This window comes from Symphalangus syndactylus, chromosome X (assembly GCF_028878055.3).
Source record: "Symphalangus syndactylus isolate Jambi chromosome X, NHGRI_mSymSyn1-v2.1_pri, whole genome shotgun sequence".
In the NCBI taxonomy this organism is placed as follows: Eukaryota; Metazoa; Chordata; class Mammalia; order Primates; family Hylobatidae; genus Symphalangus; species Symphalangus syndactylus.
In genome coordinates this window covers 91,463,344-91,478,736 of record NC_072447.2, presented here as the reverse complement: position 1 = coordinate 91,478,736, position 15,393 = coordinate 91,463,344, and the positions used below count along the sequence as shown (strand labels likewise).

At 35.8% G+C, this 15,393-nt stretch overlaps 1 protein-coding gene across 9 annotated transcripts in view; it reads left to right on the top strand.

Moving 5' to 3' along the window:
- The window catches only part of CHM (CHM Rab escort protein), a 195,353-nt gene that overhangs the window by 138,144 nt on the left and 41,816 nt on the right, over positions 1–15,393 (top strand). For all 9 annotated transcript variants that reach the window (XM_055266944.2, XM_063634329.1, XM_063634330.1 and 6 more), the window contains 3 exons: positions 846–923; positions 11,019–11,123; positions 11,498–11,561. In XM_055266944.2, the coding sequence (XP_055122919.1) occupies positions 846–923; positions 11,019–11,123; positions 11,498–11,561 (247 nt within the window). The remainder of the gene's footprint in view (positions 1–845; positions 924–11,018; positions 11,124–11,497; positions 11,562–15,393) is intronic.

Here is a 15,393-nt window from a genome sequence, read left to right as displayed (position 1 = left end):
TCATATAGTGGTATAATTTCAAACCCCTAACATGTATGAGGGCAGACTACTGATAATATTAATAAATACGCAGTGTAATCTTCCTCCATTCAGGGATCCACCCAAACAAAAATGGGTTTTTTTGCTTGTTTTCTCCCTCTTTTTGTACGTGGATTTCTTTTCTTGGTTACCCTTTAACTGAGGCATAACTCTTTAATAATCCAGATATTATAAGAAAATATCTCCTTTTCTACTTACTGCCTTGTTTGGATCTTAAGGCCTCTCCTCTCCTTATGTGTGCATTAAAACTTACGCACTTAGATTACTACTGAGATAGACACACTCCCTAGGGCTTCTGCTGCATTTACTCATGTTTACTGCTCTAGCTTTCAGTTCCCAGTTTAGTTTTGGCTACTGGAGATTTTGTTTACATTTATTGTAAGTAAAATATCTAGGAGTTTTCCAGAGTCTTCCCTGCTTAATTCCTGTTTAACACTTCTCAATGGTGATGTCTCTTGGTTGTGTCATACATGCATTATCTCTTGAAGCTGTTTGTGTTCTTTGTACCTTAGGTAGGCAGGAGCTGATTTTCGGGGGATAATTGGCTCTTGCTTAGGGACACTTTTGGTTTGGTCACAGTTCTAAGTGTCAGCATTGTATTATTATCAGTAGCACCTCTACTGTGTCAAGATATTACTAATCTTACCTCTGAGAGATTTTTAATACTATGAAAGAGAAAATAATAGATTATCAAAATGTTTTTTCTGTAACACCAGTTATGAAGTGTAAAATACTTAAAAGAAAATACTTTTACCTTTATTTTCAACCCAATTACCCTAATTCTTATTTTCCTGTTCTCTTTCTAGGATGTGTGCTGTGTTTGGTGGAATTTATTGTCTTCGCCATTCAGTACAGTGCCTTGTAGTGGACAAAGAATCCAGAAAGTAAGGATGATATAAGTAACCTTCATATATATATATATATATATATATATATATATATATATATATCCCAAACACAAGTGAAAAATGCTGAAGTCAATTTTTAAAAAAAGATTCTTCAAAGATCCTCCTTGGTATTAATAACATATCAACCTTGATTAAAAGTAATTTGTGTTTAGGTCCTCCAGAACAAGAATAGTGAGTTCAGAATATAGAAACTAAATTAATTTCCCTGCAATATGCCTATAGCTCCTGGTCATCCAAGCTTGGAAGACAAATCATTTCAGCTGCCAGAGGGTGGGTGATGAGTGATGTTAGTTTTCCTTGTGGCCTTACCTCCTCTAATTGATTTTCATCAGATGACAACAAAGCCCTCTGTTATTGCATTTTTAAAAATGGAATTCACCTGAAGACTCATCAGATTAATCTCTGCTGATAATGTATGTCACTCCAAGAGAAAAGACTTTAATGAGTTTTTAGGTAGATTGTTGTCATAAACTATGCTGCCCTCTTATCAGAGGATAAATTTTTTACAATAGTATCAGGCCTATAGGCTGCTTTAGGATTGAAATAAGAATTTACCTGTTCTTTAAAAGAGCTGAACACCATCTGTTTACTGTGTATTTTATATTTCACTTATAATCACTGGTCTGAATTACACTGGATAAAATATTCTCTGATTTCTGCCTTCTCACTGAAACTTAAATATTTCAGATCCAGTTTTAGAAACTATCTAAATTGCAATGTGTTTTTCTTTTTTGTTACATGTTCTCAACAATCTACTGACCTGTATTTCTTAGATGATTGTTTTTAGGAGTATATAGTTAAATAGTATTTTTGAGGTTATAAACCATTTTAATATTTGAACTGGAAGCTTAAATAATATAAATTTTAAGCTGTTTCTTTCATTTTACAAAAGTTTTGTATCATTTAAGTGGCGTACAATGTCTATTAACTTCTTATAGACTAATTGTAGTGAAAAAACTAGTATTTTGAGTTAAGGTGAAGAAAATCCTCAACTCTAGAAATATGTAATGCTTAGATAGTAAATTTGCTTTAGAAGAGTAATTCTGTAGTATAAGATAACATTGATACATATTTTAAAAGGCTTGTAAAGTACCTTTAGCACTTTTATAGAAGGATAGTACAAAATGAAATATGATAGTTTGCAGAGAAAAATTAATCCCTAAAGGCCCAGGATGTTAACATCTTGATTCATGAAGAACTCTATGGAAGTTAAGGAATAGTTGTCTTTAGACTTCTAGAATCATTTTTCTTTGTGCATTCATTTTGCTACAAGAGTATGTTCCCATGAAAGAAAGCCAGATAATGAATTGCTTATTTGGTGTTTATTTGCTTAGATTCTTTTACCCTTGGGGTCCCATTTCAGTCCCATGTGACATGAATAATTTGCATAGCTCATGTTTGTTTGTTTGTTTTTTAAAGGTATGCTAGTATAGTAATTGCCTTTGTTGAACTAAAGGCTACCTTTTCTTTACCTTCGACTTAGTTTTTGTGACATGCTCTAAACAGAGGAGCTCTTTTTTATGATCCGGTACAGATTCCAGTTGCAACAGATAGCTGAAAGCTAATGGTCTAGAGACCAAATGAATCTCTAGATTGGTGGTTTTCAAACTTTAATGTGCCTAAAATTTACCAGGTAATCTTGGCAAAAATGCAGATTTCTGTTCTTCACCCTCAGAAAGTGAAATTGGTTAATATGCTTAGGGAGAATGCAGTAATTTGCAGTTTTAAAGAAAACCCCAAGTGAATTCTAGTATAGGAAGTCCTTAGATGACACTGAGAAACACTGATCTGTAAGGTAAAATTGAGGATTTAGTAAAGGGTACTGTGTTCCATGACAAACTGGGGGCTCTAGGTCTCAATTCAGTCTAAGGCCGTATCAATATGAAACTGCCAGATATACTGACAATCAAATGTGAATTTTAAATAGCAGGCAGACTGCTTCTAAGAATATCTTCATAGAAAGACATGTCTTGTTTTGTAACTTCTAAGGCATGAGTAAAGGTTGTGTAGCCCTTGAATGAGAGGAGACTTGGATTTCCACTAGTGCCATGAATGACAGTGGGCAAATCCTTTCCTCTGTACCGGATCCTTTATCTGTCAGATGAATGACATGGACTCTGCAGTAATCTCTGGATCTCTTTCTAGATTTGACATGCCTTGGTTGAGTTCTTAGACAGTTCTTTGGTAATGTTCTTAGAAAGTACTTGGCTTTTCCTTATTTAGAAATAAATTATCTTAAAATATTTTATATGCTCAAATGTAAGCCATTCTCACATAATGCATAATCTTCAGTCCCAGTGAGAAATTTAAAAAAGTTGAACAACTTGGATGTGCCTGCTTTTATGAATATAAATTAAATAGCACACAGTCTTCTTGTGCTATTAATTATATTGTTATATTACTAGAACCCCAGTTTTCCAGTGAACATCATCTTCTTGTCCATCTTGTTTTTTCAGAATGCAACGATTTTGGATTCTGTATATGAATCTCTTCCTGGAAAATTTATTCTAAGCTATAATTATTTGTTTCTGTAACTTGACAGTTTTTAAAACTTGACCTGTAATCATAATATTACTGTCATCTACAATATTCTCAGTATACTAAATTGCCTAAGTGATCTTTAAAAGTTTTAAGACTCAAGCAATGCTTGAAAAGTGTAAGTTCATATTTATACCTTCAGTAATAATTACCATATTTATATTAAATTTTTCCTCTTTAAACTAGCAAGTCAAATAGTCTCTATAAATACCTAAAGCTAGCATTGACTGAAGTTGGCTCAGGTCAGTATATCTTTACCAAACACAGCTTTGCCATTCAAAATCATATATACAAGAGAGATAACCAGTAATAGGAGATATTTTGTTAGGAATTGTATATAAAGTGAGGGATAGTTTTTTGGGGGAAAAACCTTGACATTGTATTAGGCAAATCCAACATACATTTCTTTTTAAGGATTCAAGGCTGGCTTAAACAATTGTTATATTCTAAGTATAATTAGGGTACTAACTAAGGAATCTGCAAAGATTTGCATTTGTCTCCTTATGGTTTTAGTTTGCCTTTCTTTTCCTACTTTTCTATATGGACATCCTCTCTCCTCTTTAGGACAGTTAAGAACTACTTATACTTTGAGTCAAAGTTCTGAGTTTATTCTGTGATCTCACAGAATAAACTTATGGTTTTAGTTTGCCTTTCTTTTCCTAGTTTTCTATATGGACATCCTCTCTCCTCTTTAGGACAGTTAAGAACTACTTATACTTTGAGTCACAGTTCTGAGTTTATTCTGTGATCCCACAGACTACTCTGTCAGTCTCCACTCCCCACTGTCACGTCCCCTCGTATGATCATTTTATAAGTTCTCTATAAGAAAAGGCAGGATCTCACTGTTGTATCTCCAGAACCAAGGCAGGTTCCTAGTAGCCATTATACTGAATAACTTTGAGTTAAATAAATGATTAAAGATTAAAGACTGACTATAACCCTTTTTTGTGCTTTTCTTTGCACTCTCCATTTAGGAAAACTGAGAGAGACATAAGTGATCACAGCATTGAGTTTAATGTGATTATACATCAAAACACTGTACAAACTTTGACAGAAGAAATAGGGCATTGAGGAGGCACACTAAATCATGGTATATGGAATATGTAACCAAGTGCATACCTATTTTCAGCCAGATTTTATTTTTCATTTTTGTTTGATTGGTTCTGCTTTCTTATGTGAGAGGACATAGGTATGCATCAGTAGTTCTTTTCTAAACCTTTTCACTAAATTCTAATACTGCATGCTTCTGCTGACTGTTTTTAGAAAAACTGAATGTTCTAGTTGAACAGTTTTCTTTTCCTTTGCAGCTATGCTGACCAGGTAAAACTCCTGTAAATGAGATCTGGCCATTTAGTAGTATAGTATTTGATATTTCGGTAGGGTAGAGATGACCTTGGACCAGGACCAGATACATCTATAACCAATAGTTGTAATTAATTACTTCAGCTGCTGTTTCCTATGTACTTTACCTGTCTCACCAGCTTTCCTACTGTGACTCTTTCTTGATGTCAGGAATATATATTTTCTGATGTCAGATATATTTTTCTGATGTCTATGCCTTTTCTTTTCTTTTTTTCCATTTTTGAGACAGAGTTTCGCTTTGTTTCCCAGGCTGGAGTGCAGTGGTGCAGTCTCGGCTCACTGCAACCTCTGCCTCCCAGGTTCAAGTGATTCTCCTGCCTCAGCCCCCCTAGTAGCTGGGATTACAGGCACGTGACCACGCTTGGCTAATTTTTGTATTTTTAGTAGAGACGGTGTTTCGCCATGTTGCCAGGCTGGTCTCGAACTCCTGACCTCAGGTGATCAGCCGACCTCGGCCTCCCAGAGTGCTGGGATTACAGGCGTGAGCCACCACGTCTGGCTGTCTATGCCTTTTCTAGATACTTGGAAGTTAGTAATGAATAGAATGTTAGACCAAGTTTGAGGTGACTGACTGTTAATACCATTTGTCATTACTGAAGCACTGATTTTAGCATGGCCTGATTGCAAAATGGTAGTGGTCATATTCTAGATACTTAACGTCTGCCAACCCCCGTGCTAGTTGTTATGGGGATAAAGAAGTGAATGAAACATGGACCCTGCCCTTGTATACAAGGAGACTTCAGTAAAGAGTACAGCTCTAAAGTTAGATAGATTGGATTTGGATCCTGACTTTGTCACTAGCTGTGTGTACTTGAGCAATTGTTTAACTCTCTATGACCCAGTTTCTTTATCTAGAAACTTGGACAATTGACTACACCTACCTCATAGGGTTATTATAAGTATTAACTAAATAGATAAAAGTTGTAGAACCATTTGTTACACATTGTAAGTGCTAGCTATGTTAGCTAACAATAACTATTAATATAATTGGAGACTTTGGAATCTAGTGGTGGGGGAGACCTATTGTGAAGATTCTTCTGTGCTATGCCAATAAGGAATTTGGACTATAATCAGAGGTAGTTTTAAACAAGATTAAATTTGCTACTTTTAAGTTAGTAATTCTGGCAATGATTTGGAAGAAGCACTGTGATGGAAAGTGATTCTTTTCCTCCTAAATCAGAGATTCTGTATCGTTTTTTTCCTGTCTCTACACTATTCACAAAGTACGGAATACTTCATTAACCATCCATCCATTCACCCATCCATGCAACAAGTATTATTTGTTTTCTTTTTGCCAGGCACTGGGGATACAACAGAGAATAAGACAATCAGGGTCTTTGTTCTAAGGAACTTACAGTCTACTGGGGGACATTACAGAACAACTAAATTTATAAGATAATTGCACATTGAGATCTGGTCAGTATGCAGATCTGGCCCCCTCCTTATTTAAAAAGCTTCAATGCCTTTATATAATCTCAGAATAAAGTGTAAGACCTTTTTACATGACACATGACGGGTGAGACCGTAATCTGGCCTCTGTCTCCTTGTCCAGGCTCATCTCTCTTCTCTATTTGCTTTTCATTTTATTGCCACATAATACTGAACTGTTCATGGGTCTCTGTACCTGCTCCTCTCTTACTTGCCTTTGTAGCCCTGCAAATTCTGCCCTTCTACCTGAGATATCTGTATCCTTATTTGCTTGCTTAACTGTATGTTATCCTTTAAAAGCAACAAATGTGTCACTTCCTCCAAAGAGCATTCCCTGATAACTCCACCCCTCCACCATAAGATGACTTAGGTACCTCTTCTACTACTGTGTAATTCCCTATCCTTATCTTTTATTACTGGACTTTGCTATTGTCTTAAAATTGCCTCTGCCTGAATCGTCAAAAATTGTCTCTCTGAATCTTGTCCTTTAGGGCAAAACATTTTTATTCTTATCTCTTAGAACAGTGCTTGGCACATGGTTGTTATGCTATACGTTTATGTTGAACAAATGAACTACCAATTTGCTAGCAGGTCATTATCGTATTAGACATTGTAAGAGTCTAAGGCAGTATCAGTGGAGATGGAGAGAAGAGGCTAGTTTCAGGAAGTATTTATAAAGTGGAATCAAAATGTTATAGCAGACTAGATATAAAAAGAGATTTGAGGTAGGAAAACTACTGATTATGCCATTGCCTGACATAGGGATTCCAAGGGAGTGGGAGCAGGTGAGGAGCCATGATAAACTCAGTTTGCAGCATGCTAGTTTTAAAAAAACGCTTGGCTAATAATACTGTATTATTTCCTTGAGATTTGGTAAGAGCAGGTTTTAAGTTCCTCATGACACCCACAGATGGTAACGATGGGTGGCAATAGATGTGTTAATTAATTTGTGGTAATCATTACACAGTGTATATCAAGTCATTACATTATACACATTGACTATATACAATTTTTGTTTTTCAATTAAGTATTTATTAAAAGGAAGCTTGGAGTCTATCCAGAAAGTAGTAGATAATAGACAATTACAAATATGGATACAGAGCTTAGCAGAGGTCAGAGCCTGAAACTATAGATTTGAAGTTATTTGCCTGTTAATGGTGTTTAGAACTAGTAGAGTGTTTTTCACCCAAGAAAAATGAGTGGGAAGCATTTGAAATGGTTTTATGGATGAGGTGGCATTTGAACTAATGTGTTTGAGAAAGCTCAGAAGGGCATAGTGACTAGGGAAAATTATTTTGTTTTCTTCAGTGATTGAGAATCTTCTAATTTCCTTAGTACATTTTCCTTTAAATTATTCCATATGTGATTTCTGCTTTCTTTATCATAAAATTATTTGGTATATTCATTCTGAAGATCACAGAGATCAAATACTTGTTTTAGTGTTATTTTTCTCTTCTGGGCCAAATTCCAGATTTTGAGTTTTCATCTTACTATTTTCTTCCTCATCATCATTTTGCTATCTACACACTTATATCATTGAAGCAAGAACTGAATAACTTGTGATTTGTTAATTTAGAAAGCTTAGCTCTAGAAATGTTCTGTCTGGCGTGAGTGTTTTGTATGATCAGCTTGGTCATTGTGTCCCTGTAACTGGGGACACCTGTTATGTTCCTCCTCAAGTTACTATTTATGAGGCTCAGCAAGGCCCTCAACTAAATCTTATGTGGTTTAATCTTTCCTGGCTTCCTCAGGTTTATGTGGGAGGGGTATTTTCATGACTCTGGCAGCACTGTTTTATTTTGCTGCTTTCTGTTAATTAAGTGTAATCTAATTTTTTATATGAATCTTTATAATACAAAGACTAAATTTAGATCTAAAATCAATGTTTTCATATTCATTGTTTTCCCAATTATGCTGAATATATGACAGTAAGTTAAATGTCTGAGAGGAAAACAAATCTTATCACTTGCTTAAACATGTCTTGATTTGAGCAGCTTTGCTTAAGCCTAGAGCCTTAGTACTTCAGCGTGATATTATCAGGTGAGTCATGTTATTATCATCTACCAGACTGAGACTTGGGCATATGTGACCATCACCTCAATTTCTGCAGAAACAGATATTTTATCTGTACCAATAGCCCTTGACTTTTCTCCACCTAGCACAACATAAGAGATACAACAGTAGCAGTGGCACGCTTGACAGTGATTCTTTCCTGGGATTTGGGAGCTTATCAGAATCTCCAGGGGTACTTTATAATTTCAAAAAGTCCCCCAGGTGTGATTCTGATTTGCTTCCTTTTCCTCCTCCTGCTCTGAGAATCACCGTTTCATTAGAAGCCTCAGCATAAATAGGCACATGTATTAGTATCTTCTCCTGGTATGGTTGAGCTCCCTAACTCCCAAACCCCCATACTTGCCTTTTGAGTGATCTCCATTAGTTCTTTCTAATATCATAACTTTTGAAACAAATGTCTGTCACCAAAGGTGTGGCTACCACCAAAACAACCTTGTTCATGTTTAGAAGCCTACAAAGCTTGAGGGCCAGGTTTAATAATACAGTTTAAATGGGAACCCTTTGTAAAGACTTACACTCAAGTCTGAGATTTATATTAACACTGGCCCCCTCCCCCAGTTTTATTTTAACATTTTATGATGAACATTTTCAAACTTACACTGACATGGAAGGAATTTCAAGAGAACACCTGTATATCCACCTCCTGGATTCTATAATTAACATTTTAATAAACTTGTTTAGTCACATGTCTACCCAAATATTAACCCCTCTATCCATGTATCGAGTCATCTTTTTAATGCATTTGACTGTAAATTGCAGATGTCAGTAAAATTTCCCCTAAATACTTCAGCTTGCATATTATTACCTGGAGCTCAGTATTTGTTAAGTGTTTTTCTTTTGATGTAAATTTACATACAGTGAAGGGTCCAAATCTTAAGTGCTTCTTAACTGAGTTTTAACAAATGATAAATCTGTATAACCTAAGCCCCTATTAAGATATAGAAATTTAACAACCCCTTTTTTCTGCCCAGTTATTTCCTCTTGACTTTACATAGTCTCTGAATTAAAGGTAAGAAAAAGGCTTTTCAGTGCTTACAGGACAAACAGAGATTGATGTTTAATGACAGCAGATTTCTCTTCTCAATTGCCTGAAGTACTTTGTGTTTCAAATGGTATATGAGTGTTTTAAAATAGAACACTGAGTGAATTACTTATATTTTCAGTTTTTAAAACATTATTTTGGAGACTATCAGATGTAAATACTTAAGATCTATTTTGTTAAGTATTTTATAAGGCAAGAGCTCTAGTTCAATGAAATATGAGGAGGTATGTATAGAAACAGAAGTGTAGAAGAGAAAGAAGGTGGAGATGAGATGGAAAAAAATCATGCAAATATTAACGTAATATAACAAATGTTATATTAAAAGGTGGTTAATTGGTTAAAATATGTATTATGTACATGTAACATCACTAGACATCATAGACTATCCTTACAACAGTGGGATGCCATTTATAAAAAAATACCAGCATATTATAATCTGCCTTTAGGAAATACAAATTAAATTCCTCTCAGTATTGGTCTTGAGTGTTAGTCATTTTATTTTTAATGCCTTTATTCCTGGAAAATATCACTTGCATGGCTTATTTTTAGAGTGATTGAACAGATTTTAACTTATACCAGTATATTTTACAGTATGCTTTTGGAATTAATTTGCTTGCATTTTATGAGGGGCAACACATAAGTTCATTTCTAATAAAATCTGTTCCCCAAAGGAGAAGCTGTGACACAAATAAATTGATATTTCCATAATCAAAAGATATAGCAAACACACAGTCATTTGCATATAGTTCCTGAAATATTGCATACTGGCTTTGTCAGTGCTGGTAAGTCCATTTCAAGGATGTTGCCCTTAGTCCATTAGTTTGGATAATGAGCCCTATAAAGTACATTTATAACTTGTGGCACTGCAAGGAGATGGATTCTGATTTTCATCCTTTTATCTAGATACATTGAAAGAAGGTCAATGGAGGGTTCTATATGATTCATTGTCCCAACACATATCAGATGACAGAGACCTGATAATGTCCGTGCATAAGTGTTTTCCTTATTTGGAAACAGCACTTCAAAGAAATCTTTCTATGATCATCCTTTGAAGTAAAGTGGAAACAGATATTAAAAGAAGCTCTATCACATTTTTCTGTTTCAAACATTATCCAACACGTGACCATATAGCTATTCTTGGACAAAAGAGAAGCCAACATTTAACAGAAAAATAAAAACCCTGTAAAAGGCCTTTACAGGCTCTGAATGGTATAGCAAGGTATTTAATCAATTTTTCTCTCTTTCTTTTCTTAGAGCTGTGAAGGGAAAAAAAAAAGCCTGTTTTCTAAACAAAGGAAATGCTTTTATGTTCCTAAATATTACGAAACTTATGGTTTACTATAATTCTTATCCTGACTTTATTCTTATTAATGGCATTCAAAATACATGTTTAAGTTGTATTCCATGTTCATTTTGTACTTTAAAAGCCCTCAAAACAGCAACAAGAATATATATTCTGTCATTTAGTGTCAGTTTTGTGTCACAAAACGTGGAATTGTAGGCAAGTTTTAAATCTTGTCTTCAGGAGAAATTCATTTTAGATTCAAAATTGGTAGCCAATTATGTTGTTTTTCTCAATTATTTAATCATTAATGTGAACTTTTATGGTATGCTTATCTTCTTTATAGATGTAAAGCAATTATAGATCAGTTTGGTCAGAGAATAATCTCTGAGCATTTCCTCGTGGAGGACAGTTACTTTTCTGAGAACATGTGCTCACGTGTGCAATACAGGTAAGGCCGCCTCCACCCATTAGCAAGCGAAGGTAATTTTATTGACATTCCTGTATAATTCTGTTCTTCAGGTAACATGCAAATCAATGCCAAACCAAAGAAATATTCAATATCTTACTTCACTTACAGGGTCTGGTTTTAGGGAAGCCTAGCGTAATTTCAACTCCTTTGCTTCAGCTGGGGTTTGTCTGTAGGTCAGGCATTCTTCTTTCATGAGCCAAGAAAAGATTAAAGCCGAACTTGACTTGGTTTTGGGAGGTGACACTTTTATCCTGACTTAAATCTTTGAAACGTGCCTTCTGGTGGTTATATAACTATAAACGAAACTTATCCATGGAATCAGAATTACTGCTTCACTGTTTTGTGCATTACAGGCAGATCTCCAGGGCAGTGCTGATTACAGATAGATCTGTCCTAAAAACAGATTCAGATCAACAGGTAAATTCAGTCCTATATATTTTTAATAAAAGTTGTATATATGAAGATGTTTCAGTATATATATATACATGGTGAACTAATCACTACACTCAAGCTAATTAACATATGTCTTTACATAGTTACCTTTTTTTGTGGTGAGAACACTTAAGATCTACTTTCAGCAAATTTTAAATATATAATACCATATTATTAACTGTAGTCTTGTGCTGTACATTAGATCTCTAAAACTTATTCTTTTTGTGTAACTGAAAGTTTGTACCCTTTGACCTATGTCTCCCCATTTTGCCTAGCTCCTGGCAAGCACCATTTTACTCTCTGCTTCTATGAATTTGAAGCTTTTCGTATTTCACATATAAGTGCAATCATGCAGTATTTTCCTTTTTGTGTCTGGCTTATTTCACTTAGCATAATGTCCTCCAGCTTCATCTATGTTGTTGCAAATGGTAGAACTTTCTTCTTTTTTAAAGATTGAATAATATTCCATTGTTTACACATACACACACCCCATTTTTAAAAAACCCATTCTTCCGTTGATGAACACTTAGGTTGTTTCCAAATCTTCGCTGCAATGAATAATGCTGCATTGAACATGGGAGTGGTGGATCATAGGATAATTCTATTTTTAATTTTTTTGTGGAACCTCCATACTGTTTTCTATAATGTTTGTATAGATTTGATTTGCATTCCAACCAACAGTGTAAAGGGTCTGCTTTTTTCTACATCGTCGTCAACACTTGTTATCACGTCTTGTTGATAATAGCCATCCTAACAGGTGTGAGATGAAACCTCATTGAGTCCTGTGCTAATAGCGTTGTTACTAACTTAATCTACATGGTAACATGTATAAATCAATACTGGCAAAATACAGCGTATTAAGCTATATGTACTAAAGTTTGAGTATCCCTTCTCCGAAATGCTTGGGGTCAGAAGTGCTTGGATTTTAAGGTTTTTTTGGTGGGGGTGGGGGTTTAGAGCATTTTGGATTTCGGATTTTTGGATTAGGGTACTCAGCTTGTAGTATTTTTTAAATGTGTTTTTAAAAAATACATGATGGCAATAATGTAATGGCATTGGTTTCTTAAGGATTTCCATCCAGGGGAACAAATAGTTGCATCTTACATAACAGATTTATTTTAGGAAAATCAGACTAAATACTAGATTTTGACGATTATTTCTGTGAAATTGAAAATACATTGTTATGCGGAGCAAAAGAGAATCCCCAGAGAATGCATTTAAAAATCTGGTAGGAAAAGACAGTAGCCAACCCTATGGCAGTGACTGTAAGTCCACTGTTAGGCCTGGTTTGAATGTATTTCCACATATATCCCCGGTTATGGTATTTCCTTACCACCATTGTTCATTTCAGTACCCTCTTCTTTCTCCTTACCCCCAGTTCCATAGAGGAATGTCATTATGCCTCTGATTTCTCCTCAGTCAGACCTCTTAAATTCCAGGGTACCAGTTCTCCTTCTGACCATATTTTATAGTGATTGATGAAATCACCTTACTCAGTAGGTGTGACTGTCAGTTCTGTATGCCACTGCTAAAAGTAGGCTCCTATAGTTCCTTAAGTTGAAAGCTTCTTCTTATATAAAAGAAATATGTGAGTGGATAAAGTCAATTCATTTGTAACAATTTTTATTGCTAATAAATGAACGTTATATACAAAAAAGTCCCCCAAATATACTTGTTATATGTGTAAGTATAAATACTTTCATTAAGCCATTCAGCAAACAATGAGTGCCTTTTACCTTCCAGCCAGTGTTGCTGGGTTCTAAGGAGATACAGTGGTCACTATGATAGCATCTCTGCTCTCAAATAGCTTACAGTCTGGAGAATACAGATACTGATAAGTAGCAACTGTAGTTCAGTGTGGCAAGTATGAGCATGGGCGTGTAGAAGAAATAGTACAGCAGCTATTATATTACTTACTCTACTGTCCTACAATTACTGGTTTATTGTCTATATCTCCCAGTAAGCTATGAGGTTTGTGAGTGGATCAAAGAGTGCCAGGGAGGCAGAAGAGTGAAGAGAGCAAATAAAGATAACTCTGGGAGGAAACTAAGCTGTGAAGAGTAAGAGAGAGGAACTGGTCTTTGAAGAGGGATGTGGAGGTGAAGAGGGTGTTTCTTTACTTTAAAAGAGTAGTATATATTTCAGCTGATGGGATGAAGCCAGTAGAGAGGGAGAGGTTGAAGATACTGAAGTAAGAAGGAGGATAATTGACAGATCAAGGTCCAGGCAAAGGCTGGGGAGGCTAAAATTCAGAGAACGGGCAAAAATGTTGCCCTTGGATGGGATAGGAGACACGTTGAAACCAGGGGGTGAATGCATTTGTAGATTTGGGAATTCCCATCTTATGGGTTACATTTATTCTTTAAATTATAAACAAGGTGAGTTCATCTTTTGAGAATGGGGGTGTGCAAATGTGGATGAATAGAAGCTCAAGGAAAGATGTAAAATAATCACCATAAGGAGTTGGAGAGTGTACTGTCTCGTGGTCAAATTGCTGGGCAATATTAATGGCCCAGTTGAGTCTGAAGGTCATGGATCTATAGTGGCATTAATCTGCTCCTATCCTTCCAGCTCTTTCATTCTCTTACCCCCACCCAGTCTGTTAAGAGACGTACAATTCCTCATTCCCTGTTTCTTTTCAGTTTATCATCTCCTTTCTGCCCTTTTCCTTTTCCCTGTGCTAGACCCCATAGTAAATCTTCTGAATTGCTCTTTGTCTGACACTCTCAGTACCCATGTTGTCATGTCCTTCCACTACACCCACAGAGGAAGATCACATCCCTGAGTCAGGCTGTAATCTTCATCTGGATCACTGATGGCTGCTTAAGAAAGCCATGCAACCAGACAGACTAACCATGCCACAGACACACGGGTGCCAGTGTTATTCAGCTGGACCTTCAGCACACACCACATCAGTTCTTCCACTGGCCTCAGACAGCCCTTTTCCTTTCCCTTCTCCCTCAGTGCCTAATCCAAGTCTTCATGATTTTACCCACCCTGCTTATCCCCTGCTCCTCTCAACCCGCTGCCCCCCCGCCCCCCAACCTTGCTTCACTGAAAATAGTGAGGCTGTCCACCACGCACAGTAGTCCTTGACTTCCTGCCCCACCACCACGTGTGTACTTCAGCCCAGGAATGAATCAGGAGGCTTCCCTCCTTGTTCAAAGCCAGCCCCTTTGACAAGTGCCCTTGACACACACACACACCACCCTTTATTGCCTGCTCTCTCTCTTGTATCTTCAGCCTCTCCCCACTGCTGCTGGTACCATTTTTTTTTTTTAAACAGACACAGACACACATACACACACACACACACACGCACACACACACACACAAGTATTTTCTATTTCATATATGCTAGTATATATATATACACAACTTTCTATTTCATATATGCTAGTATATATATACTTTCATATATGCTAGTATATATATACTTTCATATATGCTAGTATATGTATAATATACTATATTATACAATATATAATATATACAATATATAATATATATTATACATATACTAGCATATATGAAAGTATATATATATACTAGCATATATGAAATAGAAAATGTATATATGTGTGTGTATGTATATATATATACATGTACTAGCATTTTCTGTTCTAAAAATAGAAATGAAAAGGAACCACTCCCTTGATTCTGTCCCCATCTCTAGCTATCTTCCCTCTTCTTATCAACATTTTCAAGACAGTGTCTATACTTGCTGCCACCAGTTCCTTACCTCCCATTCATTTCTGTAACACTCCAACCTGGCTTCTACCCTCATATTTCTGCCACATCTTTTTCTTGCTAAATT